A 25,335-nucleotide genomic window follows, 5' to 3' on the forward strand; every position below is an offset into this window, starting at 1 on the left:
ACAGTAACAGAGGGCAGGAAGGAAACGTGCCAGGGCATGCTCAGAATTGGCACCCTGTCATTTCCACCACGTTCTATTTGATAATTCTATCACGGACTGGGAAAATAGACTATTTCCTCACCTCTTTAGTGAGAGGGGCTGCGAGATCAAATGCCAAGGGGGTGGATTAGACATTGAGCAGGATGAGGAACTGAGGTAGTGATGCAGTCTGCACACGCTCCTGAAGTTCACATCCCTGACTTACTTGTCTCAGTCCCTGGAACCTATCCTTGGGCCAGATGCACAGTAAGTGCTTAATAGCTTTTGGGGGGTGGGGTTCGGGAGAGAAGGAACGAGCCAATAAGTAACCTTTTATGGATGAGGGAACACTTCCAGGGGGATGCAATGACTTGCCCAAAGTCACCCAGTTCGTGGAAGATTCAGAAATAGAATTCATGTCTTCTGTCTCTTTCCACCATCACGAGATGCTTAGAAATGAAGCCTCCTTGGCCTGGCACTCACCCCTGTGCACCATGGGTCTGCTGAGGCTGGTATCTGGGGTGGACACCCACAGGCCAGCCCAGAGCCCTTACACAGCAGGACCCTGGGATGTGAATTCCCCCAGATTTGGGTCTGGCTGTTCCCTGCTTGCACAAAAAGGGAAGGAGAGACTGCTCTGCCAGCAGAAGGGGCACAGGGCATCACTGACTTCCCTGCTCCTTACACGCTGATCTCCCATCAGGAGTTCGGAGGAGGCTGCTATTTTAGGGCAGTTTCCTGCAGTCTGATGCTTGTGTTTCTAATCACTGTTGCCACTTGCTAGCATTCCCTTTGGTATAGGAGCAGTTTAAGCCACGTGCATTTCCTGTGCACGTGCATACTCTGGAGGCTGCTTAAGGTGGAATATGGAATTTTATTTGCCTAGAAAACTCAAGCCCCTTTCTCCTCTCCAAAGGAACTGGTGGCTGTGACCTCACAGGGGTGGGGGATGGGGGAGGGTGAAGGTGGGAGCCTGAAACATTGTGCAACCCCTGCTGCAAAAGAGAGGGCAGTCAGCTGGGGTCTCTCACTGCCCCTACCTGACGAATAAGGAGGAGCGACCAGGGCCCCAGCTCTGTGCATTTCCATCTTTCTTGGCTGCAGGTTTAAGAAAGTTGGGTTCTAGCACCAGGCTGTGTTGCCTTAGAGAAGCTACCGGACTTCCCTGCACCCGAGTCTGTAAAACAAAGGCGGCAACTAGAAGTATGTTTCTGAGAAACAGGCTCAGATCCCCCAGAGGTTCACCTCTGAGCAGCTGGCTGTGGAGGGTGGGAGTGGTGGTGGTGGTGGAGGAAGTGGGGATGGCAGAACTTTAGGGAAAATCACGAGCCCACTGGTGGTCGGTGGGCTGCTTCAAGCCACACCCTGAAAATTCATATGTTGAAATCCTAATCCCCGACCTGATGGTATTTGGAGACAGGAGGTCATCAGGTCATGAGGGTGGGGCCCTCACAGTGGGATTAGAGCCCGTGTTAGAAGAGACAAAAGAGAGGCTGCTCTCTGTCTCTCTCTGTGTCTCTGTCCGCCTGTCTGTCTCTCTCTCTCTCTGTAAGACCACAGCTGTCTACAAGCCAGGAAGAGGCCTCTCACCAAAACCTGACCAGGCTGTACCCCATCTCAGGTTTCCAGCTTCCAGAACTGTGAGAAATTTCTGCCACTGAAGTCCCCAGTCCACAGTCTTTTTACATCCATGGCAGCCCACAGCTCCAGGAGGACCAGCCATGAGGACTCTCTGACTGAGAAGGGGGGCGGGGGGTGGAGATCCATGTGGCAGCCAGAGTGAATGATGGCCTCGTCTCTCCTGCAGTGGGCACTGGCCTGCTTCTCTCAGTTCCTTCCTCCACAAGTTGAAGAAAACAGCACTTCTGGGAACAACATCTGCCTCTTCTCTAGCCGTGTTCCATCAGAAGTACCAGCTCCTAAGTTCGTCCTGAGTGAGGGCATGTACTTTAGAGCCAGGGACAGAGTGATCTATTCCTGTGACCTGCAGCGGACGTGGGGTGAACTGCTCAGATCCCCTTCAAGAAAGGACACATGCAGGAGTGAGCAGTGTGGTCGGCTGAGCCAGGACTGTCTTCACGGCCATGTGACACACTCCATGGCTCAGCCCATTCTCAGAAGGCCCCATACTTGGCCGAATGCCCTGCTGTCACCGTCTCTAATTTCTTAGTAATTTTGAACCAAGAGGCCCCATTTTCATCTAGCCCTGGGTCCTGCTTACAGCTTCCAGCTTTGACAGCTCAGGTCAAGCTGAGTTCACATCCAACCAAGAATGGAGCAACGTTGGGCCTAGACGTTTCTCCTCGGATGGTCAGAGGGGTTGGTTCAGACCTTGCCAGGTCTGCACCTACTTCCTGGAGAACACAACAGTTCTGCCCTGTGAGATCCACTCCCCTCACCCAGCTGGATCCATATTCATATACTTTTTGTTTATTTTTAGTTAAGTATTTTATTTTTTCTTCTTTTAAAACTTTTTATTTTATATTGGCATACAGTTGATTAACAATGTTGTGATAGTTTCAGGTGGACAGCAAAGGGACTCAGCCATACATACATACGTATCCATTCTCTTCCAAACTCCCCTCCCATCCAGGCTGCCACATAACATTGAGCAGAGTTCCCTGTGCTGTACAGTAGGTCCTTGTTGGCTAACCATTTTAAATATAGCAATGTGTACCTGTCTATCCCAAATTCTCTAACTATCCTTTCCCTTCCTTTTTAATGGCTGACTAATATTCAACTGCATAATCTGTCCTTGAACATTTAGGTTGCTTCTACGTCCTGGCTATTGTAAATAGTACTGTAATGAACATTGTAATGAACATTGTAATGAACATTGGGCTGTATGTATCCTTTCAGGCCATGTTTTTCTCTGGATATATGCCCAGGAGAGGGATTTCAGGGTCATCAGTTCAGTTCAGTTCAGTTGGTCAGTCGTGTCTGACTCTTTGTGACCCCATGAACTGCAGCATGCCAGGCCTCCCTGTCCATTACCAGCTCTTGGAGTTTACTCAAACTCATATCCATTGAGTCAGTGATGCCATCCAACCATCTCATTCTCTGTCATCCCCTTCTCCTCCTGCCTTCAATCTTTCCCAGCATCAAGGTCTTTTCAAATGAATCAGCTCTTTGCATGAGGTGGCCAAAGTATTGGAGTTTCAGCTTCAACATCAGCCCTTCCAATGAACACTCAGGACTGATCTTCTTTAGGATGGACTGGTTGGATCTCCTTGCAGTCCAAGGGACTCTCAAGAGTCTTCTCCAACATCACAGTTCAAAAGCATCAATTCTTAGGTGCTCAGCTTTCTTTATAGTTCAACTCTCACATCCATACATGACTAATGGAAAAACCATAGCTTTGACTAGACAGACCTTTGTTGGCAAAGTAATGTCTCTGCTTTTTAATATGCTGTCTAGGTGGGTAACTTTCCTGCCAAGGAGTAAGCGTCATTTAATTTCATGGCTGCAATCACCATCTGCAGTGATCTTGGAGCCCAAAAAATAAAGTCAGCCACTGTTTCCACTGCTTCCCCATCTATTTGCCATAAAGTGATGGGACCAGATGCCATGATCTTAGTTTTCTGAATGTTGAGCTTTAAGGCAACTTTTCCACTCTCCTCTTTCACTTTCATCAAGAAGTTCTTTAGTTCTTCTTCACTTTCTTCCATAAGGATGGTGTCATCTGCATATCTAAGGTTATTCATATTTCTCCCCGCAATCTTGATTCCAGCTTGATCAGCTTGCAGGGTCACATTCCCACCAACAGTGTAGGAGGGGTCCCTTCTCTGCACATCCTCTCCAGCATTTATCATTTGTGGATTTTTTGATGATAGCCATTTTGACTGGTGTGAGTCAATATCTCATTGTACTTTTGATTTGCATTTTTCTAATAATTAGCGATGTTGAACATCTTTTCATGTGCCTCTTGGCTATATATCTGTATGTCTTCTTTGGAGAAATATCTGTTTAGGTCTACTGCCCATTTTTTTATTGGATCATTTGTTTTGATGCTATTAAGCCTCATGAGCTGTTTGTAAATTTTGGAGACTAATCCCTTGTCGGTTACATAATTTGCAAATATTTTCTCCCAATCTGCGGTACAGTCATACACTTTTAAAAGCTTCCACTAATCTGTTCTCTTAAAACTGCAGGATTTTCATCTGCAACCTGCTGGAACTTTTAGTTTTCCATAATTGATGGGTTTTGGCTCCAAAATCACTACAGATGGTGACTGCAGCCATGAAATTAAAAGACGCTTACTCCTTGGAAGGAAAGTTATGACCAATCTAGATAGCATATTCAAAAGCAGAGACATTACTTTGCCAACAAAGGTCCGTCTAGTCAAGGCTACGGTTTTTCCTATGGTCATGTATGGATGTGAGAGTTGGACTGTGAAGAAGGCTGAATGCTGAAGAATTGATGCTTTTGAACTGTGGTGTTGGAGAAGACTCTTGAGAGTCCCTTGGACTTCAAGGAGATCAAACCAGTCCATTCTGAAGGAGATCAGCCTTGGGATTTCTTTGGAAGGAATGATGCTAAAGCTGAAACTCCAGTACTTTGGCCACCTCATGCAAAGAGTTGACTCATTGGAAAAGACTCTGATGCTGGGAGGGATTGGGGGCAGGAGGAGAAGGGGACGACAGAGGATGAGATGGCTGGATGGCATCACTGACTTGATGGATGTGAGTCTGAGTGAACTCCGGGAGTTGGTGATGGACAGGGAGGCCTGGCGTGCTGTGATTCATGGGGTCGCAAAGAGTCGGACACGACTGAGTGACTAATCTGATCTGATCTTAAATTTTTATAACCTCTATTAAACAATTAATCATATGGCCTCATCCATCCCCGTCATTAGAATTTATCTGGTAATTTCATTGCAGATCTGCCTTGGAGACAGCGTTGTTCCCCACCTGGTGTACTGTATGGCCCTTATGGGCCTGGCCACCTCTAGGTCATCAAGGGCTCTGGCGGCCAGTGTTATATGCTGTTCTTTCTCAGGGGTGCAGCAAGATTGGTAAACTATCCCCACCCCCATAAGTGAGAGCAAAAGATCTCATCAATCAGGTAAACATCTTTGTGAAAAGTTCAGGGTCCTCAGAAAAACTTCCCAACTCACCCTCTGCCAGGCTTAGATCAGAAAAAAAAGGCACATGAACTCTTACTGGTTTTTTGTTTTAGAAATTTCTCTCGGAGGCAGAATCGTAGGGGCGGTTGGTTGGTGGTAATTTGTGACACTGCGGGTGTAAGTGAGGTTGAAAACGGGCCCTTGGTAACTTAAGATACAGAGAAGGAGCTCCTGGATGTGGTGAGGACCTTTGATGAATGGGTGTGCAGGGCTGTGCTCAGATGAATGGATACATGTTTGAAAAGGGCATCCTTCTTCCTCATGCAAAGAGCTGGATTCCAAAGGAAAGGGTAGTCAGGGGAGAGGGACTGTCCCTGGACTGCCTTCCTAACTCCAAACTCCTCCTCAAAGTCCCCCAGAATCCCACCCCACAACGTGCCTGTGCTTCAGACCCACTTCCAGAGAGACACTCGTGTTTGAAGAGAGTCCTCAGGCTTCCCTGTTAGCTCAGATGGTAAAGAATCTGCCTGCAATGCAGGAGACCCGGGTTCAGTCCCTGGGTTGGGAAGATACCCTGGAGAAAGGAATGGCTACCCACTCCAGTATTCTTGCCTGGAGGATCCCATGGACAGAGGAGCCTGGTGAGCTAGAGTCCATGGGGTCTCGAAGGGTCAGACATAACTGAACGACTAACGCTTTCACTCGGCTGCACAGGAGTTTTGAGCTCACAGCCTCTACCAGGCTTTGATCCTGTTGTGGAAGCCTCTGAGGACGAAAATAAACTTGCTCAGCTTAAAAGCTAGGGGAGTCTTTTATCAAAAATTTTCAGCCACACTCTTTATTGGTGAAAAGAAAGAGAAAAAACGCAGCCCCTCCCCTCACTGGCTAAAATCTTGATTACTATATGTCGTTCCCTGGAAACAAGCATGAACATCTCCAGAAAACATCAACCATTAATAGCACTTAACCTCCTCAGGCTACAAAACAGCCACAAGAGCCACTTAGGGGCAAAGCATCTTCTGATTAGTTCTTTAAGGGAAAATCTCTCCTCAGTAGGAAATGGTCCAGGGGTTGCCAGATGGAAATGTGGAAATACCCACCACCCAACGGTCCAGCAGGCCAAGCTGCCGCGCATCCCAGCATCTTCCCCGACTCCTCCCTGGCTGCATCACTGTAGCCCCTCCATGCCCCACCCCCACCAAAAGCCAGGGTCCCCTGCCCACCCAGCTTCACAGGCACCTGCAAACCCCATCCTGGGCTTGGGGAGCCTACAGCTGTTCTTGAGAGGTAACCAAACATCCATTTTAATTACACTGTGGGCTGTATAAATATTGTGCTCCACAAAATGGTACGAAGCAGATATTTTTAGGGGGTCACAGATGCTTCATGGGATTATCCGAGTCACAGGTCTGGAAGAATTTTTCCTCCAAAGAAAAGGAAAAGCACGTCTCCAACATCTGCTGTGGGGACTCTTGAGGGGCTCGACTCCTTCGCATCGTCAGTTTCCTTCTGAAACCCAGCAGGTGGGCTATAAGCAAATGGAGCAGATCCAACACCAGGCTAACCAGACGCCTGACCCCAACACGGGCTGCGTCCCCACCCTGGACCTGCCTGGCCTCCCGATTCATGATTCACCTTGCAAACACTCCTTACTAAGCACCTACTGGGTGCCAGATGCCATGGCTGTCACTGCAAATGTGGGCGAGACACTAACACACGCTAAGTGGTGGAAAGGGACTTCTGGTCACAAAGATGTACAAGGTTCACAGCATCCCTGGTGGAAACTGCCCTCAACTGGAAACAACTCGAATACCACGGACACTGCTCAACAGGAATGCGCGTGAACCACGACGTCCCACAAGCATGCCTGGAGCTCAGACACAGGAGGAAGAAGAAGATTCTGAGGTGAAAAAGCCGTTTACCTGAAATACACAAGCAGGCATCAGCATGAGGTCAGAAGTCAGAACAGCGGGCACCCTCGAGGAGGAGGGACAGAAGGGGCCTGAGGGGGGCTCCCGAGGTACTGACACTTCCTGTTTCTCAAGTCACGTACTGGCTACAAAGGTCTGTTCCATTTGAGAAAATCTGTGGAGCTGCACACTCATGGTTTGCAGATTTCTCCAGTAAGAGGTGTATTTTAAAATAGTAAAGAACAGCGATGTGCTGTCCCACGGTCAGGAAATGGCCAGGGCAAGACCCAGCCCCAGGTGTCCCGGCACCAGGGTCCAGGCTCTCACCCTTGGGTCCTGCTGCCCCCAAGAATCAGAGCCCCCAGGTGGGGTGCCTGGGAGCCAGCCCCCGCTGTGCTCCAATCTCTGGGTCTCGCATGACTGCCTCCCCCATCTTCTCTAGCTGACTGTAGCCGCCTGAGGGCTTCCTTGGGTGTCTGCAACCCACTGTGCCTGGGAGTCAGCACCACTGTCCCAGGAGCAGCCCCTTTGCAGCCCCTGTCCTTGGTGGGACGCCCTCAAGCTGCGTCCCTGGCATCTCCCTGAAATCCTCTTGGGTTGAGCTCAGAGGGGACCTGCTCAGATGCAAACCCTGCACCTTCTGCTATCCTTCCTGGGCTCACATCCCAACGCCCCAACTGGTGGGACCACAACAGGACCCCTCACACTCGAGGGGCAGTAAATCCCCCTCCAGGCTTTCGTTGCTCAGTAGCTTAGTTGTGTCTGACTCTCTGCGACACCATGGACTGCAAAATGCCAGTCTTACCTATCCTTCACCATCTCCTGAAGCTTTCTCAAACTCATGTCCATTGAGGCAGTGATACCATCCAACCATCTCATCCTCTGCCATCCCCTTCTCCTCCTGCCCTCCATCTTTCCCAGCATCAGGGTCTTTTCCAATGAGTCGGCTCATCACATCAGGGGGCCAAAGTATTGGAGCTTCAGCATCGGTCCTTTCAGTGAAGATTCAGGGTTGATTTTCTTTAAGATTGACTGGTGTCAAGTTAGAAGGGCTCATTTCGCCTCCTTCACTTGTAAAGCAGTCCATCATCAGGACCTCCCTAAAGGATACAGGCAACTATGAGAAAAGTTTCAGTTGGGTAGGTCAAGTATAACCTTTAACCATTCAGGAGGACATTCTTTGGAGACGAGATCTATGTGAATCCTTACAGAATAAGTACAGATGCAAGGTGGAAAAGAGCATCTGAGATTGGCGGTCATTCCTGCAGAAACGAGGAGGTGAGAAGTGGACTATGCCCACTGGGGTGTGTGCCCATCTGGAAGAACACACAGACGCTGGTAACTGCAGGGGCCTCTGGGTATAAAAACAGGAGAAGGGGACCACGAGAGGGATGAAAAACTGAATTTCCTCCATGCTCCTCTGTACTATTTGGATATTTTTTTCCTTATGTGTGTGTTTTTCAAAAAAAAATATTAAGGAGCTTATTTATTCATTCAACAAGCAATTTTGGTATGTACAATGGGTACTGGGCACTAAGAAAATGACATCCAGTGACAGCAGGGAGGCCCTGACTGATTCCCACCTTCGGGGGCAGACTGGTGCTGGGGGCTGTGCAGCTGAGCCCTGTAACCTGTCATCCAGGCTGAGGTCTCTGACCGAGGGGGTACCACAAACTGAACATCAAGATAGCGGTGTGGAAGTGAGACCCAGACAGGATAACACCCACCCACAGCCAGAACACAGGGGTGGAAAAAAAGGGAGGCCATAGAACCTTGGGAAGATGACAGCTGAATGGGGGCAGCTTCCTGGAGGAATTGAGGGTAGGACTTAGATGATGGGTTTGGGGGCAGGTGGAACTCTGGTCTCCAGGAAGATGCTACTCCCCACACCCCAGAACCATGGCTCTGAGGATACATTACACCCACGAGCACCCAGCCTGTCTCAGCCAGGGCGGCTGCCACAAAGCACCGTAGACGGAGTGTCCTAACAGCAGACACTTATTCCTCCAGTTCTCGAGGTTGGACGGCTGAGGTCAGGGGCCACACAATCAGGTTCTGCTGAGAATGCTCTAGCTGGTTTGCAGGTGGCACCTTCCTGCTGCGTCCTCACATGGTGGAGAGAGACGGCGCGTGTGAATCTTGGTGGAATGGGTCTAACGGTTCAGTCCACATGGCGTTACTTACACAGCCACAGGGACTCCGCAGGTGTCATTAAGGTTACCGATAGGCTGACATGAAGACAGAAGATTCTCCTGGGTTACCTGGGTGGCAGTCACCTGAATCCTTTCAACCCAGAGGCAGAGATGAAGGCAGAAGGGTTCAGAGAGCACACTGAGGCCTGAGAAGGCCTCCTCGTACTGCCGCAGGCTTTGCAGAGGGGCTGGCCTAGTGACCAGGAAGGTGGCTGGCTTCCAGGAGCTGAGAGAGCTGGCCTGGCTGACAACCAGTGAGGCTATGGGGACCTCGGTGCTACCACCATGAGGAATTGAACTGACCCTTTCCCGGGCCCCCAGATGAGAGCCCAGTCTGGCCAACACCCTCACTTCAGGCCTGTGAGATGGAAGCGAGGAACCCAGTCAGCCCTGCCCCCACTTCTGACCTGCAGATGCTATGAGAGTGTGAATGGTGCTGTTGGCAGCTGCTGAGTCTGTGGTGAGCTGAGCGCGTGTGTGAGTCCACACAGGAACACTCCACTGAGGTGACCGATGCCGCGCGGAGCTGGGGCCTGAAGGCCGGTACCCACGGGCCCCAGCAAAGCAAGCCTGCCGGAGAAAATGACCACCTAGGCACGACGGCAGGGGGCCACCGACTCAGCCCGAAGGTCCAGGAGGCAGAGCACAGGGTGAGGCCCGGCCTACCTGGAAGGCCCAGTGAGGCCCCCATCCCCCCAGCCTGGCAGGAACAGGGTCCAGTGTGACCAAATGACCCAACTCTTCAAGAGAATCCAGAAACTCACTTTTTACATGAAATATTCTCATTCCAATTTTAAAAACACTGTGCTGGCCAACCTTGAGCAGAGCAAGCAAATGAGAGAAGTCTTGAGCCAGAGGTGAGCTTCTGGGGCATCCACCAACTGTGAGAGGTCAGGCAGAAGAGCACCCAAGTGGGGGCCTTTCCAGGAGGCCATGGGGATCCAGTCCTCCCTACCATGCAGAAGAGGAGGGACTCACACTCACAGAAGACCCCAGCCCCGGTGCCCTGTGGGGGACCCAGTCCCAGCCCCCGACAACCAGACAGCTTAAGGGCAATGGGCCTTTTTCCAGAGGCCGCCACTGAGGCCAGAACGGGGAACCTCCCAGACATGAGCTGGTGACTCTGTCTCAAAACTACACATCCAATTCCAAAATCTGAGTCTGTCCAGCCACTCCACCCAGCCTCCTGGCATCACAAGACTTTTGATGGCACAGGGGTTTGCTGTGTGTTCCCGAGGCCTGAACTCTTCCCCCCTCGCTAGTGAACCAGCCCCCTCCTCGCTCAAGGCTTGGCTGTCCTGTCTAGCGCTCACCATGGCAGCCACCCTTCCGGCAGCCCAACATTTTGGATCCTGTTCCCTCACCCTTGGTAGCTCAGGGTCTCAGCTTCCCAGACCCAAATTCCTGAGAAAGTACTCTACCTGGTTTGAGTCATGTTTCTGCCCCGAGTGATGCTGGGTCAGAGGTCTCTAGCCAATCCATGGGGTGGGCTTCCCTGTGGTCAGATGTCAGTCCAGGCAGGACCTCTCTGTAACCCTTCCCTCCCTCCTCACACCCCTCCAGACCCTTATCCAATTTTTAAGCAAACTCATCTCAGGGCCAATCCCCAGAGGTATGAGTAGGACCATCAGGGGACAGGCTCGAGCCAGTCGTGTCCCTAACAGCAGCCGCCCCAAATGCCTGACACTCGTAAATGCAGCTCAAACAGCACTGCCTGGACTAGGCACGGTAAGTGCTGGTATCAGTGGTCTCTCATATCATCCAAAGACTCTGAGATGCCCACCATGACCACAGGCAGGGGCACTGGCAGCAACACCACACCATTTACCTCCTCATCTGCTGAGTGGCCCAGGTGAGCCAGGAAGCCCCACACCCCACTCCCAAACCATCAGCAACTCCTGACCACAGAGCTGAGAGTCAACTCAGCCCAGGGTCTCTTCACTTCCCTCTGAGAAGATGAGATTTTGACAGCAATGAGCTCCTTCTCTGCCTCGTTCCGACACGGAGAACTTCAGAAACCTGTGCAGGGACCACAGGTCAGTGAGAAAAACAGACACACAATGAGGTCGGAGGATGACTCGTGCCCAGGGGAGGCTTGAGTCTTAAATTCTCTTTATAAAAACTTCATTTTGTGTGAAGCAATTATCCTTCAATAAAAAAAAAAAAAAAAACTTCATTTTGAATGGAGGGCAGAAGGCTATTAAGACAGTGCTATTGAGTTTATAGGGCTCCCCTGGTGGCTCAGATGGTAATGAGCCTGCCTGCAGTGCGGGAGACCCGGGTTTGATCCCTGGGTGAGGAAGATCTCCTGGAGAAGGAAATGGCAACCCACTCCAGTATTCTTGCCTGGAGAATCCCATGGATGGAGGAGCCTGGAGGGCTACAGTCCACTGAGTTTTACGGACACATAGTAAACTGCCTATGTGTATGTAAGTACACAATCTGATCTACGAAAAACATAATGCCTGTGAAACCGTCACCACCCCCAGGGCAATCAACGCATCCACCACCCCAAATTGCCTCCCCACTCCCCACCCATCCCCGTCTCCTGGCAACCACTGACCTTTCTGCCACTACAGTTTACATTTCTACTATGTTACATGACTAGACCACAGGTACATACTTGTTTTCTCTGGCCTTGCTCACTCTGCACAGTTCTAACATTCACCATGTGGTTGTGCCCACAATGAAAATTCAACCCCATTTCTTGCTGAGTAGTATTCCAGGGTAGAACATCCCTTGATCTGTCAATTGTTGATGGACATTCAGTTTATTTATAGTCTGGGACAATCCCAAATACACTGCCATGAACATTCACGTACAAATTTTTATACTTGTGTGTACGCTTTTCTCTTGGGAAAATACCTAGGGAAGGACTAGCTGGATTGTTTGGCAGGCATGTGTTTAAGGATGGCCATTTCCATGAAGCTCCTGGGTGGCTTTTGGAGGGTCCACACTGTGTGTATTTAACCTACAAGATAAGGTGCACACTGGTCATGAGGAACTAATGACCCACACACTCACCCACAGGGAGGCCTCATCAGGCTGCAGCTGCTTCGTTCCATGTGTGGAGGGGGTTCCCAGAAGGAAATATCTCCCAGCATCACCTCTGATTTTGTGAAATGCTCAGCGCACAAGTTCCTGACGCCAGAAATGGCCCACGAGAGGGCTGTGTAATCTGTCTGCGGGAGACCCTCGACATGCTGGAACATCTCACAGGTCTACAGCAGATCAGTTGTGATCTTCACTGAAAGCTGTGCGTGGACCACAGCAGGGGTTCTGTAAGGGCGGTCCCACCAGCATCACCTGGGAGCTGGGCTAGAAATGCACATTCCCCACGCCATCCAGACCTACAGAGTTGAAACAATGAGTGGAGCCCAGCCATGTGGGCTTCCAGGTAATCAGATGTACATTCCAATTTAAGAACCAGCAGCCTAGAACATTTTTTAAGCCCTTCGACTCTACTGGAATTAAATCCATCAGAAGTTATGTTACATCAGGGGCACACCCCCTCTGTGACCTCATTCCATCCCCACAGCTGTGGAAAGAAAGTGAAAGTGTGAGTCGTACCCGACTCTCTACTGCCCCATGGACTGTAGACCACCAGGCTCCTCTGTCCATGGGATTCTCCAGGCAAGAATACTGGAGTGGGTAGCCATTCCTTTCTCCAAAGGATCTTCCCAACCCAGGGATCAAACTTGGGACTCCTGCACTGCAGGCAGATTCTTTACCGTCTGAGCCACCAGGAGAGTTCACCCTTTTAGAACACTGCAACCCTGTGTTAAAGTCTCCTCAAAGAGCCAGGCTGCCAATGGAATACTGCAAAGTGATGGTCATCACTTCTTTCCCAAAGACTCCAAACAAAACAAAAGTTCCAGGAACTCAATCGCTGAAGCATTTAAACCCAGCTGTCAAAACCACCTGTGTAGTTTTGACACCACAGGTGTAGACACCTGGGGCTTTCACCCTAGCGTATTATGACATAAATAAATCTAAGGAAAGAAAAAGACAAAGATTTTAGGTGATACACTGCAACTCTCTTTACTGCTCTAGAACCCTCGCTCCAAATTAACACATCAGCAGGAACATTAATCAAACTTGAATAGGAAGAATTTGAGTAAAAATATTGAATACTTTTTGTTTTAATCTTCAGCTTAAGCATGATTGCTGCTTGACATTGTAATTGGAGAGAAGGTCTGCTCATTTTCCTGATATTCCGGCAGGCTTACCACTTAGCCCAGTCCTTGAAAACTCTCTCCAGCTTCTGGCCAAGCAGAACTTTGCCGCTCACTTTGAACTTGCCGGCAAGGAAAGCCTTCTGAGGGTTCATTTTGCCCAAAATCAACTCCATGAAGACAGGCTCGGGGATTGTGAAGACGGTGTCTGCTGGGAGCCTGGCAGGTCCTCGATACGTGTCCCCAGAGCCGTTCTTCAGATCAATGGTCCACTGGTGGACAGTCTTCCCATCTTTGGTGATGTCCAGTTGGAAGATGGCATTGACTTTCTTCACCAGCTGGTCCCCCACTTCTTTGACGTGCTGGCTGATGTCCTCAAACACTGGGACGGTCTGGAATTCTGACAGCGAGAGAGAGTGTGGCACAGCAGGTTCCTGACCTGGACCCAGTTCCTTGAACTGGCCTGCCTGTGACCCATCCCCTGCCTTGATCTTGAGCTGATGGTCAATTCTCTTCCACATCCCACTGCACTGGTCCTCCTGACCTTGCCGACTGGTGTGTGAGCAGCTGCGGCCAGGTTAATATACACAAGGTCAGATTGTGACATCAAAGGCAAGGCCAAGCGGGGACTCAGGCTGTGTGTGTGTGCCACAGTCTCATTGGCTGAACGGGTGCTAAACACGTGACATGGGGTTAGGGCTCGGCCAGGTCATTGTGACACAGATCCACACCACCACTCCCCTAAACCACAAGGTCCCACAAGCCCAGCCCAGAAAGGTCTGGACCCCGGGCTGGGAATAAAGGAAACTGGCCCGCAGAAGGTTCTCTGGTGACATGAGCTCTGTCTTTTCAACAGCCCTAACTGAGAGAGCACTCATTCTGATTCTTTCAAAAGCAGATGATCTTAAGGTCCAGATACTGGTGCTTCAACTACCTACTGGGGAGTGGGAAAAACTGTTAGAACAAAACAGCTGGTGGAGGAGGGCTCAGCACCAGGGCCTACACTGGAAGCTTCCAGAAGCAGAATGAGAGGGGAAAAAGGAAAGAAACAAATATCCCTGAGGTCGGCAGAAGACGCTGCTGGTCTCACAGGATAACTGCAGACACTATCACAGCCCTCACTCCAAGCCACAACACCGCTGTAGGCACTGCACATGTATTTTATCAACACACAACTCTCCATATAACTGTCTGAGGTGGGTACTGGTACAGTCCTCATTTTACAGATGAGGAAGCTGAGGCAAGAAGTGAAGTGACTTTCCAAAGCCACCCAGTGAGTCGTAGGGCAGCCAGGTTTAAACAGAGGGAGAAAGACTTCAGAGCCCACTTTGGGTCTGCCTGATGCTTTCTCATGATGAGGTTGAGGGCTTGGGCAGGAATGCCACCGCAGGGATCTTGTGCCTTCGCCATGCATCCTATCAGGGGGTCTATGGTGCCAGAATGTCCCCCCACGGTGATGCTGACCTTGATTCCTTGGTTAAGGTGGCGTCACCGGGTGATGGGCAGCTCCCTGCAGAGTTACTGCTTCTCCCTTTGTAATGAATAAATGTCTTGTGGAAGATGATACTTTGAGACTCTGCAAATACCCTGTTTCGTATCACACTCCAGCCCACTCCTGTCTGCCCCCATTCCTGACCCACTAGTGTTAAATGCCCATCACTCTTTTTAGATTTAACGACTGGAATTCTGCTGGAAGAATGAGCTTTCCCTCATTTTTTTCACCTGTGCAATCATTTATTTATCCCAATATGGACTCATGGATATTGCTTTATTCTTATCATCTGTTATGATGATTATTTATTTTCTCACTCAGCTTGTCCCAGATTGGGTCATTGGGAGCTCTGGCCAGGTGGGTACTTGTGTCCTTTCCCCAACATGGTGTTCTTAAATGTAAGTGAAGCTGGTATGGAGTTGCTGGAAGCTCTTTTCTCTCTGGGAGGAATTCAGAAAGTACAAAAGTTTTCAGTACATTTTCTTTGGTACTTGATGGATGAGCTGGTATTATTAACATGGAGCAGTTAAACAAAATCCAATGGGCTCCAAAACCAAGTCTTTCCCCTGAGGCCACCAAGTATGCAACTAATACATTAAGAGTTTAAAATGAAGAGTTAGATTGCCCCAGTAAGCTCGCTGGGAACAGTCAATGGACCACCGAGCCCCATGTCCACCATGCCTGATTTTCCTCAAGGATGGGTTGTCCCTTCTGAACTGTTCAGATGGCTCCCCAACAGGGCTGCCATTCCTGCCTCAGCACGTCAGAGGAGAATACAGTTTCACAGCCCATGCATATCCCTCCATGAGTTCCTATCTTTTAGAGGAGGATATTTCTACTATCGGGCTTCCCAGGTGGCTCAGTGGTAAGGAATCCACCTGCCAAGCAGGAGACTTGAGTTCAATCCCTGAGTCAGGAAGATCTGCTGAAGAAGGAAGTGACAACCCACTTCAGTATTCTTGCTTGGGAAATCCCATGGACAGAGGAGCCTGGCGGGCTATAGTCCATGGGGTCACAAAAGAGTCGGACACGACTTAGGGACTAAACAATAATAAGTACTGGCAAAGGTGTGGGAAAAGAAGCCTCCTACACTGTTGGTGGGAATGTAAACTGGTGCAGCCACGGTGGAAAACAGTATAGTTTCCCTAAAAAACTAAAAATAGATCTACCATATAGTCCAGCAATCTCACTCTTTGGCATATATCCAGAAAAGATGAAACCTCTAACTGAAAAGATATATTCACCCAATGTTCACTGCAGCACTGTTGACAGTAGCCAAGACATGTGTTAAGTTTCTTCAGTCTTATCCAACTCTGTGCGACCCCATGGACTGTAACCAGCCAGGCTCCTCTGTCCATGGGATTCTCCAGGCAAGAATAATGGAGTGGGGTGCCATGCTTCCCTGGTGGCTCAGATGGTAAAGAATCTCCCTGCAATGCAGGAGACCAGGGTTTGATCCCTGGTCATATGAAGACATGAAAGTAACCTGAACATCCACTGACAGATGAATGGATAAAGAAGTCTGTATAATCTCCAAATCCACATGCTGGAACACTAACCCCACCATGTGATGGGTTAGGAAGTGAGATGTGATTAGGACTAGATGAGGTCATAAGGGGGAAGCCCTCATGAGTGTGGTTAATGCCCTAAGAGTCACAGGAGAACTTGCGTCCCCTCTCTCCTCCCTAACTTGAGGATACAGTGAGAAGTCCACAGTCTGTAACCTGGAACAGAGCTCTCCCAAGAGGCTGGCACCCTAATCTGGGACTCCAGCCTGCAGAACCATGAGAAATAAATTTCTGTTGTTTATAAGCCACACAGTTCATGGTATTTTTATGACAGCAGCCCAAGCTAAGACATGTGTACACACAGAAAAGGGTGAAGATCAATAATGATATTAATCCACCACATCCATGGGAAGACAGTGCCAAGCCCTGAAAGCCTTTCTCACTGGAAAAAAAGTTACTGTACTATACCAAACTCATGTACAAATATATTTGTAAAGTCCCAGTAACTTAGATTTTATATATATAGAACAGAGATCATCCCTCCCAAAAGGCATTACTGGCCAGGGTAAGGGCATTCCTATTTCAAGACACAGCTGAAGATAGGGCCAAAGACAGGCAAATAGTTAATTAGATAAAATGTGTAAGATATGCCTACTCATAAATTAATAAGACTGATTGTGAATAAAATAACAGATAAAGTTTCTAAGAAAAGTGATGCATTTTTCTGATGTTCCTGACATCATTCAAAATGTTTTTCAGAATACCTTTTATAACCAATGTCACAAACCAAGGCTCAGCTGGTAAAGAATCCACCTGCAATGTGAGAGACCTGGGTTCAATCCCTGGATTGGGAAGATCCCCTGGAGAAGGGAAAGGCTACCCACTGCAGTATTCTGGCCTGGAGAATTCCATGGACTGTATAGTCCACAGGGTCACAAAGAGTTGGACGCAACTGTGGAAAATTCTTCAAGAGATGGGAATACCAGACCACCTGATCTGCCTCTTGAGAAATCTGTATGCAGGTCAGAAGCAACAGTTAGAACTGGACATGGAACAACAGACTGGTTCCAAATAGGAAAAGGAGTACATCAAGGCTGTATATTGTCACCCTGCTTATTTAACTTCTATGCAGAGTACATCATGCAGAATGCTGGGCTGGAAGAAGCACAAGCTGGAATCAAGATTGCCAGGAGAAATATCAATAACCTCAGATATGCAGATGACACCACCCTTATGGTAGAAAGTGAAGAGGAACTAAAAAGCCTCTTAATGAAAGTGAAAGAGGAGAGTGAAAAAGTTGGCTTAAAGCTCATCATTCAGAACTAACGAAGATCATGGCATCTGGTCCCATCACTTCATGGCAAATAGATGGGGAAACAGTGGAAACAGTGACAGACTTTATTTTTGGGGGCTCCAAAATCACTGCAGATGGTGACAGCAGCCATGAAATTAAAAGACACTTACTCCTTGGAAGGAAAGTTATGACCAACCTAGATAGCGTATTGAAAAGCAGAGACATTACTTTGCCAACAAAGGTCTGTCTAGTCAAAGGCTATGGTTTTTCCAGTGGTCATGTATGGATGTGAGAGTTGGACTGTGAAGAAAGCTGAGTGCCGAAGAGTTGATGCTTTTGAACTGTGGTGTTGGAGAAGACTCTTGAGAGTCCCTTGGACTGCAAGGAGATCCAACCAGTCCATTCTAAAGGAGATCAGCCCTGGGTGTTCTTTGGAAGGAATGATGCTAAAGCTGAAACTCCAGTACTTTGGCCACCTCATGCTAAGAGTTGACTCCTTGGAAAAGACTCTGATGCTAGGAGGGATTGGGGGCAGGAGGAGAAGGGGACGACAGAGGATGAGATGGCTGGATGGCATCAAGCCCTCAGCCACCTCTCAGTGTGTGCCCTGAGGAGATTCAGGATGGAAAAAAGCAGGATAGTGGCCCTAGATAGCTGGGGTATAGACCAAAGCAATGATTTCAGTGAACCCAGACTCTCCCATCTTCCCAAACACAGAAAAGCAGCTAAAGTCATTAACTTGAGGCATCATGTTTTCTTAATGAACAGTAACATTCTGAAGTTCCACTACTGGGTTTTGTTTTTGTTTCTTTCCTGGTGGCTCAGCCAGTAAAGAATCTGCCTGCAATGCAAGAGACCCAGGTTCTATGCTTATGTTGGGAAGATCCCCTGGAGAAGAGAATGGCTACCCACTCGGTATTCTTGCCTGAAGAATTCCAGGGACAGAGGAGCCTGGTGGGCCCTAGACCACAGGGTCACAAAGAGTCAGACACGACTGAGCAACGAATTTTTTAGGACTTCCCTGGTGGCTCAGATGGTAAAGAATCTGCCTGCAATGCAGGAGACCTGGGTTCGATCTCAGGATCAGGAAGATCCCCTGGAGAAGGGAGTGGCTATGCACTCCAGTATTCTTGCCTGGAGAATCCTATGGACAGAGGAGCCTGGAGGGCTATAGTTGGGCTGCAAAGAGTCGAACACGACTGAGCACACACACAGAACTCCTGTATATCCTGGCTCCTCTTCAAAGCTGTCCCTCAGAGCCATCTGAGAGGCTGTCTTCCCAACTTATGGTTCTCAATTTTTAGGTTGTGCCTTTCTCTTTTCTTCAGTCAGCCACCTTCCCTTAACTTCGGGGATGCCTAGAGGAGCGTAGAACCCAATAGAGGTGCTAGAGAAACAAAAGGAGGAACTAAGTGAATGGCACTCATCCTTGAGGTAGGTGTTCACTCAGGAGTCCACCGAGAGGCAGGGGTTAAGAATGACACAGGCCAGGGACCTGTTAGAGGGATGCGACCTTCCTCATGTGGGGGAAGGAGCTGGCTACATAGTTTCCCTGCAGCTGCTGATTGCGTCTGGGCAGGGCCTGAGGGTAGCTGAGCGGCAGCCCAGCCCAGAGATCAGGGAAGCAGTGGGCAGATGAGGAAGCCCGCGAAGTGACCAACCAGGCGAGCCAGGGGACCCCAGATGCTCCCTACAGGTCTATAGCGCCTGAGTAGCCGCACCCACCTTTTCCCCCGGTAGAAAGACTCCGCGTTGTATCATTTCTGCCTTTCAAGGCTCAGGGGAGGTCAGTACCCTGTGCTCACCCTGGAAGTCTGCGTGGATGGGAATACTGGAAAACATAGTTCCAGCTCCACTAAGTTGTTCAGGAGCAAAGCTGGAGCCACATCAAGTGCTTTGATTTTTAGAAACAAAAGTCATGTACACACTGCTATATTTACAATGGATAACCAACAAGGACCTATCGTATAGCACAGGGAACTCTGATCAATGGTACATGCCAGCCTGGATGGGAGTCGGGGTTTGGGGGAGAACAGGTACGTGTACATGGATGGCTGAGTCCCTTCACTGTTTACCTGAAACTATCACAACATTGTTATTTGGCTGTACCCCAATACAAAATGAAAGGTTTAAAGTTTGAAAAACAAAAAACTTCAAACTAACTCTAAGGATAAAATGGCCCAACAGGCTGAGCACTGGCATTTAGCTACGGTGGAGGAAGTGTCATTTTATTCTCATTTTCTTTCCTTCTTTCCCACTCACTGCTGTGGACTCTGGTCACCCCGCCAGAGCAGAACAAAGCAAAGTAAGAAGGACAACTTGCCATGTCCCTAGCCACTCCCTCTAACACACGGTTTGGAAACCCTGACGGCCCCCCTGGAGAAAAGTCTGATGCAGTCAGTCAACAGAGCTGGGTCAGCCCCTAGGTCTTACTGAACTCAGTACATCAAGACCACTGTGGAACAAATTCTGATAAGTTCCTCTGGCTGTTTTGAAAGATTCATCAACCCTGAGCCTGGAGAGGGCCGGGGGTGCAAACCAAAGAACAAGATCTCTGCCAGACAAGCAGGAGCTGTGCCTATCTCAGAAGGATGTTTTTGGTACAGTGTGTTATTTAACTGTGGTCACTGTAACTGTGGACATATCACAGAAGCCCGAATGCTGATGGTAAAGAGAGCCTGTAAAGATCTTGAATTTTGTTTGTTTGTTTAGATGGTTTTTTATTTTAATATAAATTTATTTATTTTAATTGGAGGCTAATTACTTTACAATATTGTATTGGTTTTGCCATACATCAACATGAATCTGCCACGGGTGTATATGTGTTCCCCATCCTGAACCCCCCTCCCACCTCCCTCCCCATATCATCCCTCTAGATCATCCCAGTGCACCAGCCCCAAGCATCCTGTATCCTGCATTGAACCTGGACTGGCGATTCATTTCATATATGATATTATACATGTTTCAATGCCATTCTCCCCAAATCATCCCACCCTCTCCCTCTCCCACAGAGTCCAAAAGACTGTTCTATACATCTGTGTCTCTTTTGCTGTCTTTCATACGGGGTTATCATTACCATCTTTCTAAATTCCATATAGATGCATTAGTATACTGTATTGGTGTTTTTCTTTCCAGCTTACTTCACTCTGTATAGTAGGCTCCAGTTTCATCCACCTCATTAGAACTGATTCAAATATATTCCTTTTAATGGCTGAGTAATACTCCATTGTGTATATATACCACAGCTTTCTTATCCATTCATCTGCTGATGGACATCTAGGTTGATTTCATGTCCTGGCTGTTATAAACAGTGCTGTGATGAACATTGGGGTACACGTGTCTCTTTCAATTCTGGTTTCCTCAGTGTGTATGCCCAGCAGTGGGATTGCTGGGTCATATGGCAGTTCTATTTCCAGTTTTTTAAGGAATCTCCACACTGTTCTCCATAGTGGCTGTACTAGTTTGCATTCCCACCAACAGTGTAAGAGGGTTCCCTTTTCTCCACACCCTCTCCAGCATTTATTGCTTGTAGACTTTTGGATCGCAGCCATTCTGACTGGTGTGAAATGGTACCTCATTGTGGTTTTGACTTGCATTTCTCTGATAATGAGTGATGTTGAGCATCTTTTCATGTGTTTGTTAGCCATCTGTATGTCTTCTTTGGAGAAATGTCTGTTTAGTTCTTTGGCCCATTTTTTGACTGGGTCGTTTATTTTTCTGGAATTGAGCTGCAGGAGTTGCTTGTATATTTTTGAGATTAGTTCTTTGTCAGTTACTTCATTTGCTATTATTTTCTCCCATTCTGAAGGCTGTCTTTTCACCTTGCTTATAGTTTCCTTTGTTGTGCAGAAGCTTCTAATTTTAATTAGGTCCCATTTGTTTATTTTTGCTTTTATTTCAAATATTCTGGGAGATGGGTCATAGAGGATCCTGCTGTGATGTATGTCGGAGAGTGTTTTGCCTATATTCTCCTCTAGGAGTTTTATAGTTTCTGGTCTTACATTTATATCTTTAATTCATTTTGAGTTTGTTTTTGTGTATGGTGTTAGAAAGTGTTCTAGTTTCATTCTTTTACAAGTGGTTGACCAGTTTCCCCAGCACCACTTGTTAAAAGAGATTGTCTTTTCTCCATTGTATATTCTTGCCTCCTTTGTCAAAGATAAGGTGTCCATAGGTGTGTGGATTTATCTCTGGGCTTTCTATTTTGTTCCATTGATCTATATTTCTGTCTTTGTGCCAGTACCATACTGTCTTGATGACTGTGGCTTTGTAGTAGAGCCTGAAGTCAGGCAGGTTGATTCCTCCAATTCCATTCTTCTTTCTCAAGATTGCTTTGGCTATTTGAGGTTTTTTGTATTTCCATACAAATTATGAAATTATTTGTCCTAGCTCTGTGAAAAATACCATTGGTAGCTTGATAGGGATTGCATTGAATCTATAGATTGCTTTGGGTAGTATACTCATTTTCACTATATTGATTCTTCCAATCCATGGTATATTTCTCCATCTATTAGTGTCCTCTTTGATTTCTTTCACCAGTGTTTTATAGTTTTCTATATATTGGTCTTTAGTTTCTTTAGGTAGATATATTCCTAAGTTTTTTATTCTTTTCATTGCAATGGTGAATGGTATTGTTTCCTTAATTTCTCTTTCTATTTTCTCATTATTAGTGTATAGGAATGCAAGGGATTTCTGTGTGTTGATTTTATATCCTGCAACTTTACTATATTCATTGATTAGCTCTAGTAATTTTCTGGTGGAGTCTTTAGGGTTTTCTATGTAGAGGATCATGTCATCTGCAAACAGAGTTTTACTTCTTCTTTTCCAATTTGGATTCCTTTTATTTCTTTTTCTGCTCTGATCGCTGTGGCCAAAACTCCAAAACTATGTTGAATAGTAGTTGTGAAAGTGGGCACCCTTGTCTTGTTCCTGACTTTAGGGGAAATGCTTTCAATTTTTCACCACTGAGGATGTTTGCTGTGGGTCTGTCATATATAGCTTTTATTATGTTGAGGTATGTTCCTTCTATTCCTGCTTTCTGGAGAGTTTTTATCATAAATGAATGTTGAATTTTGTCAAAGGCTTTCTCTGCATCTATTAAGATGATCATATGGCTTTTATTTTTCAATTTGTTAATGTAGTGTATTACATTGATTGATTTGCAGATACTGAAGAATCCTTGCATCCCTGAGATAAAGCCCACTTGGTCATGGTGTATGATCTTTTTAATGTGTTGCTGGATTCTGATTGCTAGAATTTTGTTAAGGATTTTTGCATCTATGTTCATCAGTGATATTGGCCTGTAGTTTTCTTTTTTTTGTGGCATCTTTGTCAGGTTTTGGTATTAGGGTGATGGTGGCCTCATAGAATGAGTTCGGAAGTTTACTTTCCTCTGCAATTTTCTGGAAGAGTTTGAGTAGGATGGGTGTTAGCTCTTCTCTAAATTTTTGGTAGAATTCAGCTGTGAAGCTGTCTGGACCTGGGCTTTTGTGTGCTGGAAGATTTCTGATTATGGCTTCAATTTCTGTACTTGTGATGGGTCTGATAATATTTTCTATTTCTTCCTGGTTCAGTTTTGGAAAGTTGTACTTTTCTAAGAATTTGTCCATTTCTTCCAAGTTGTCCATTTTATTGGCATATAATTGCTGATAGTAGTCTCTTATGATCCTTTGTATTTCTGTGTTGTCAGTTGTGATCTCTCCAATTTCATTTCTAATTTTATTGATTTGATTTTTCTTCCTTTGTTTCTTGATGAGTCTGGCTAATGGTTTATCAATTTTAATTATCCTTTAGAAGAACCAGCTTTTAGCTTTGTTGATTTTTGCTATGGTCTCTTTTGTTTCTTTTGCATTTATTTCTGCCCTAATTTTTAAGATTTCTTTCCTTCTACTAACCCTAGGGTTCTTCATTTCTTCCTTTTCTAGTTGCTTTAGGTGTAGAGTTAGGTTATTTATTGGATTTTTTTCTTGTTTCTTGAACCTTCCCCTTAGCACTGCTTTTACAGTGCCCCACAGGTTTTGGGTTGTTGTATTTTCATTTTCATTCATTTCTATGCATATTTTGATTTCTTTTTTGATTTCTTCTGTGATTTGTTGGTTATTCAGCAGCATGTTGTTCAGCCTCCAGTGAGGACCTTTAATGACAGACACAACAGGAATGAATATCAAAAATGTTATGCCAAAAGACTGCATAATATAAATTCCCTTTAGGAGAAGGGGGTGCAGAGGATGAGATGATTAGATAGAAACACCAGCTCAATGGACATGAGTCTGAGACAACTCTGGGAGGTAGTGAAGAACAGAAAAGCCTGGCGTGCTGCAGTCCATGGGGTTGCAAAGAGTCGGACAGGACTTAGTGACTGAACAACAACAAACGTGAAGTTCTAAAACTGGCAAAACTAATCTATAATGGAAAAAAAATCAAAAGACTCTTTACTCTGAGGTGTGAGGGTGAGATTAACTGGGAAGTGGCATGAAGAAACTCAGGGGTGATGGGTATATTCATCTGTCAAAATTCTCCATGGAGTGATGTGTACTCATGCTTGCAACTTGTTTTGAAATGCATTAAAAGACAAGAGGATTGACGGATGGATAGATAGACATGTAACAAAACAAATACAGCAATATAGGAGTATATGAGTGTCCATGAATCAGCCTAGTACTGAATTATAGGTAGATGTCAACAAACTGACTGGTGAAAAGATGGGGAAAAGGCTATTAGAAAAGGATTCATAAAAGTTACAGTCATTTAGAAGGCAGGCCAGACACTCAGAATACATAGTACGGTTCACACCATTCTTTTTAAACATATGAAATACAATCACCCTGTTGAACTCAGTTCCTCTCAGTTACTAAGTGCTGGTTATGTGACAATTCCAAGTTGAACATACGCAAATTTTGTCCATAGCACATGAAGAATCTCTACTTATTCTCTATTTGGCAGCCTCGTTATCAGTCATCTATAACATAAAGTGCTGCATAACAAACCATCACATCTCAGAGGCTCACAGTAATAAGCAATTATTTCTTGCTTACATGGCTTCAGAGAGGTTAGGGATTGGCCAGTCTGGTGGGGGTCCACTGGCCTAGGCTCCAGGCCCTGTGTCTCTCGTTCTGCTTGATCAGCAGGCTCCCAGGGGCAGGTTCTTCTCACTATGAAGACCACAATACAAGAAGGCAAGACCTCCTGCACAAGTTTGTGCCAAGACTTTGCTCACATTTCTGTTAAAATTCTACTAGCCAAAGAAGTAACACACCTAAGCCAAATAATCACAGCCCCTTATTCACCTAGCTCTGGAAATGGAGAACTCACCTCTTTATTTATCACTGCAAGAGATTCTGGGGCAGCTTCGATTTGGGGTCTAGTGACGTGGAGCCTCTGTCTGCTTGAATGGCCCCCTCCATAGCTTCCACTGCACAGGAGAAACAAATCTCAAGCGTGTAACCACACCAATTCCAGTGAACTGTTCTATTTTGCCTCTTCAGCTCCCCTCAAGGTAGAACCCCACGGGGACAATTACAAACATGGGGCCAAGAGATAGAACACAGGGCACTTCTTTTTCTGCTGCAGGAGAAGTCAATTAGGGTTTCAATTTCCACTGTTAAATGTCACCTTTTTACAACATCCTGGAGGAGAGCTGGCAGCCCTGTCCTTAGGGGGGGGAAAACTCTTTCAAGGAAAG

General features: G+C 47.0%; 2 protein-coding genes across 3 annotated transcripts in view; both read right to left on the reverse strand.

Moving 5' to 3' along the window:
• The window catches only part of DTD1 (D-aminoacyl-tRNA deacylase 1), a 130,865-nt gene that overhangs the window by 11,126 nt on the left and 94,404 nt on the right, over positions 1-25,335 (reverse strand). Inside the window, exon 6 of one of the 2 annotated variants that reach the window (XM_086333780.1) lies at positions 20,344-23,787. The exons of the other annotated variant lie outside the window; for it this stretch is intronic. The gene's annotated coding sequence lies outside the window, so the exon portion shown is untranslated. Of the gene's footprint in view, positions 1-20,343; positions 23,788-25,335 lie in introns of those variants that run through there. 2 annotated transcript variants of the gene reach the window in all.
• On the reverse strand, positions 13,201-13,914 carry SCP2D1 (SCP2 sterol binding domain containing 1). The gene has a single exon (XM_086333782.1). The coding sequence runs from the start codon at positions 13,879-13,881 to the stop codon at positions 13,411-13,413; it is 471 nt and encodes a 156-aa protein (XP_086189908.1). The 5' UTR covers positions 13,882-13,914; the 3' UTR covers positions 13,201-13,410.

Source organism: Bos grunniens, chromosome 13, assembly GCF_055505025.1.
Source record: "Bos grunniens cultivar Pamir isolate PY7600 chromosome 13, Bosgru_T2T1.0, whole genome shotgun sequence".
Taxonomy (NCBI): domain Eukaryota; kingdom Metazoa; phylum Chordata; class Mammalia; order Artiodactyla; family Bovidae; genus Bos; species Bos grunniens.

Coding starts and splice junctions, on each gene's coding strand:
- SCP2D1 (XM_086333782.1), bottom strand. CDS start 13,881: ATGTGGAAGAGAATTGACCATCAGCTCAAGATCAAGGCAGGGGATGGG.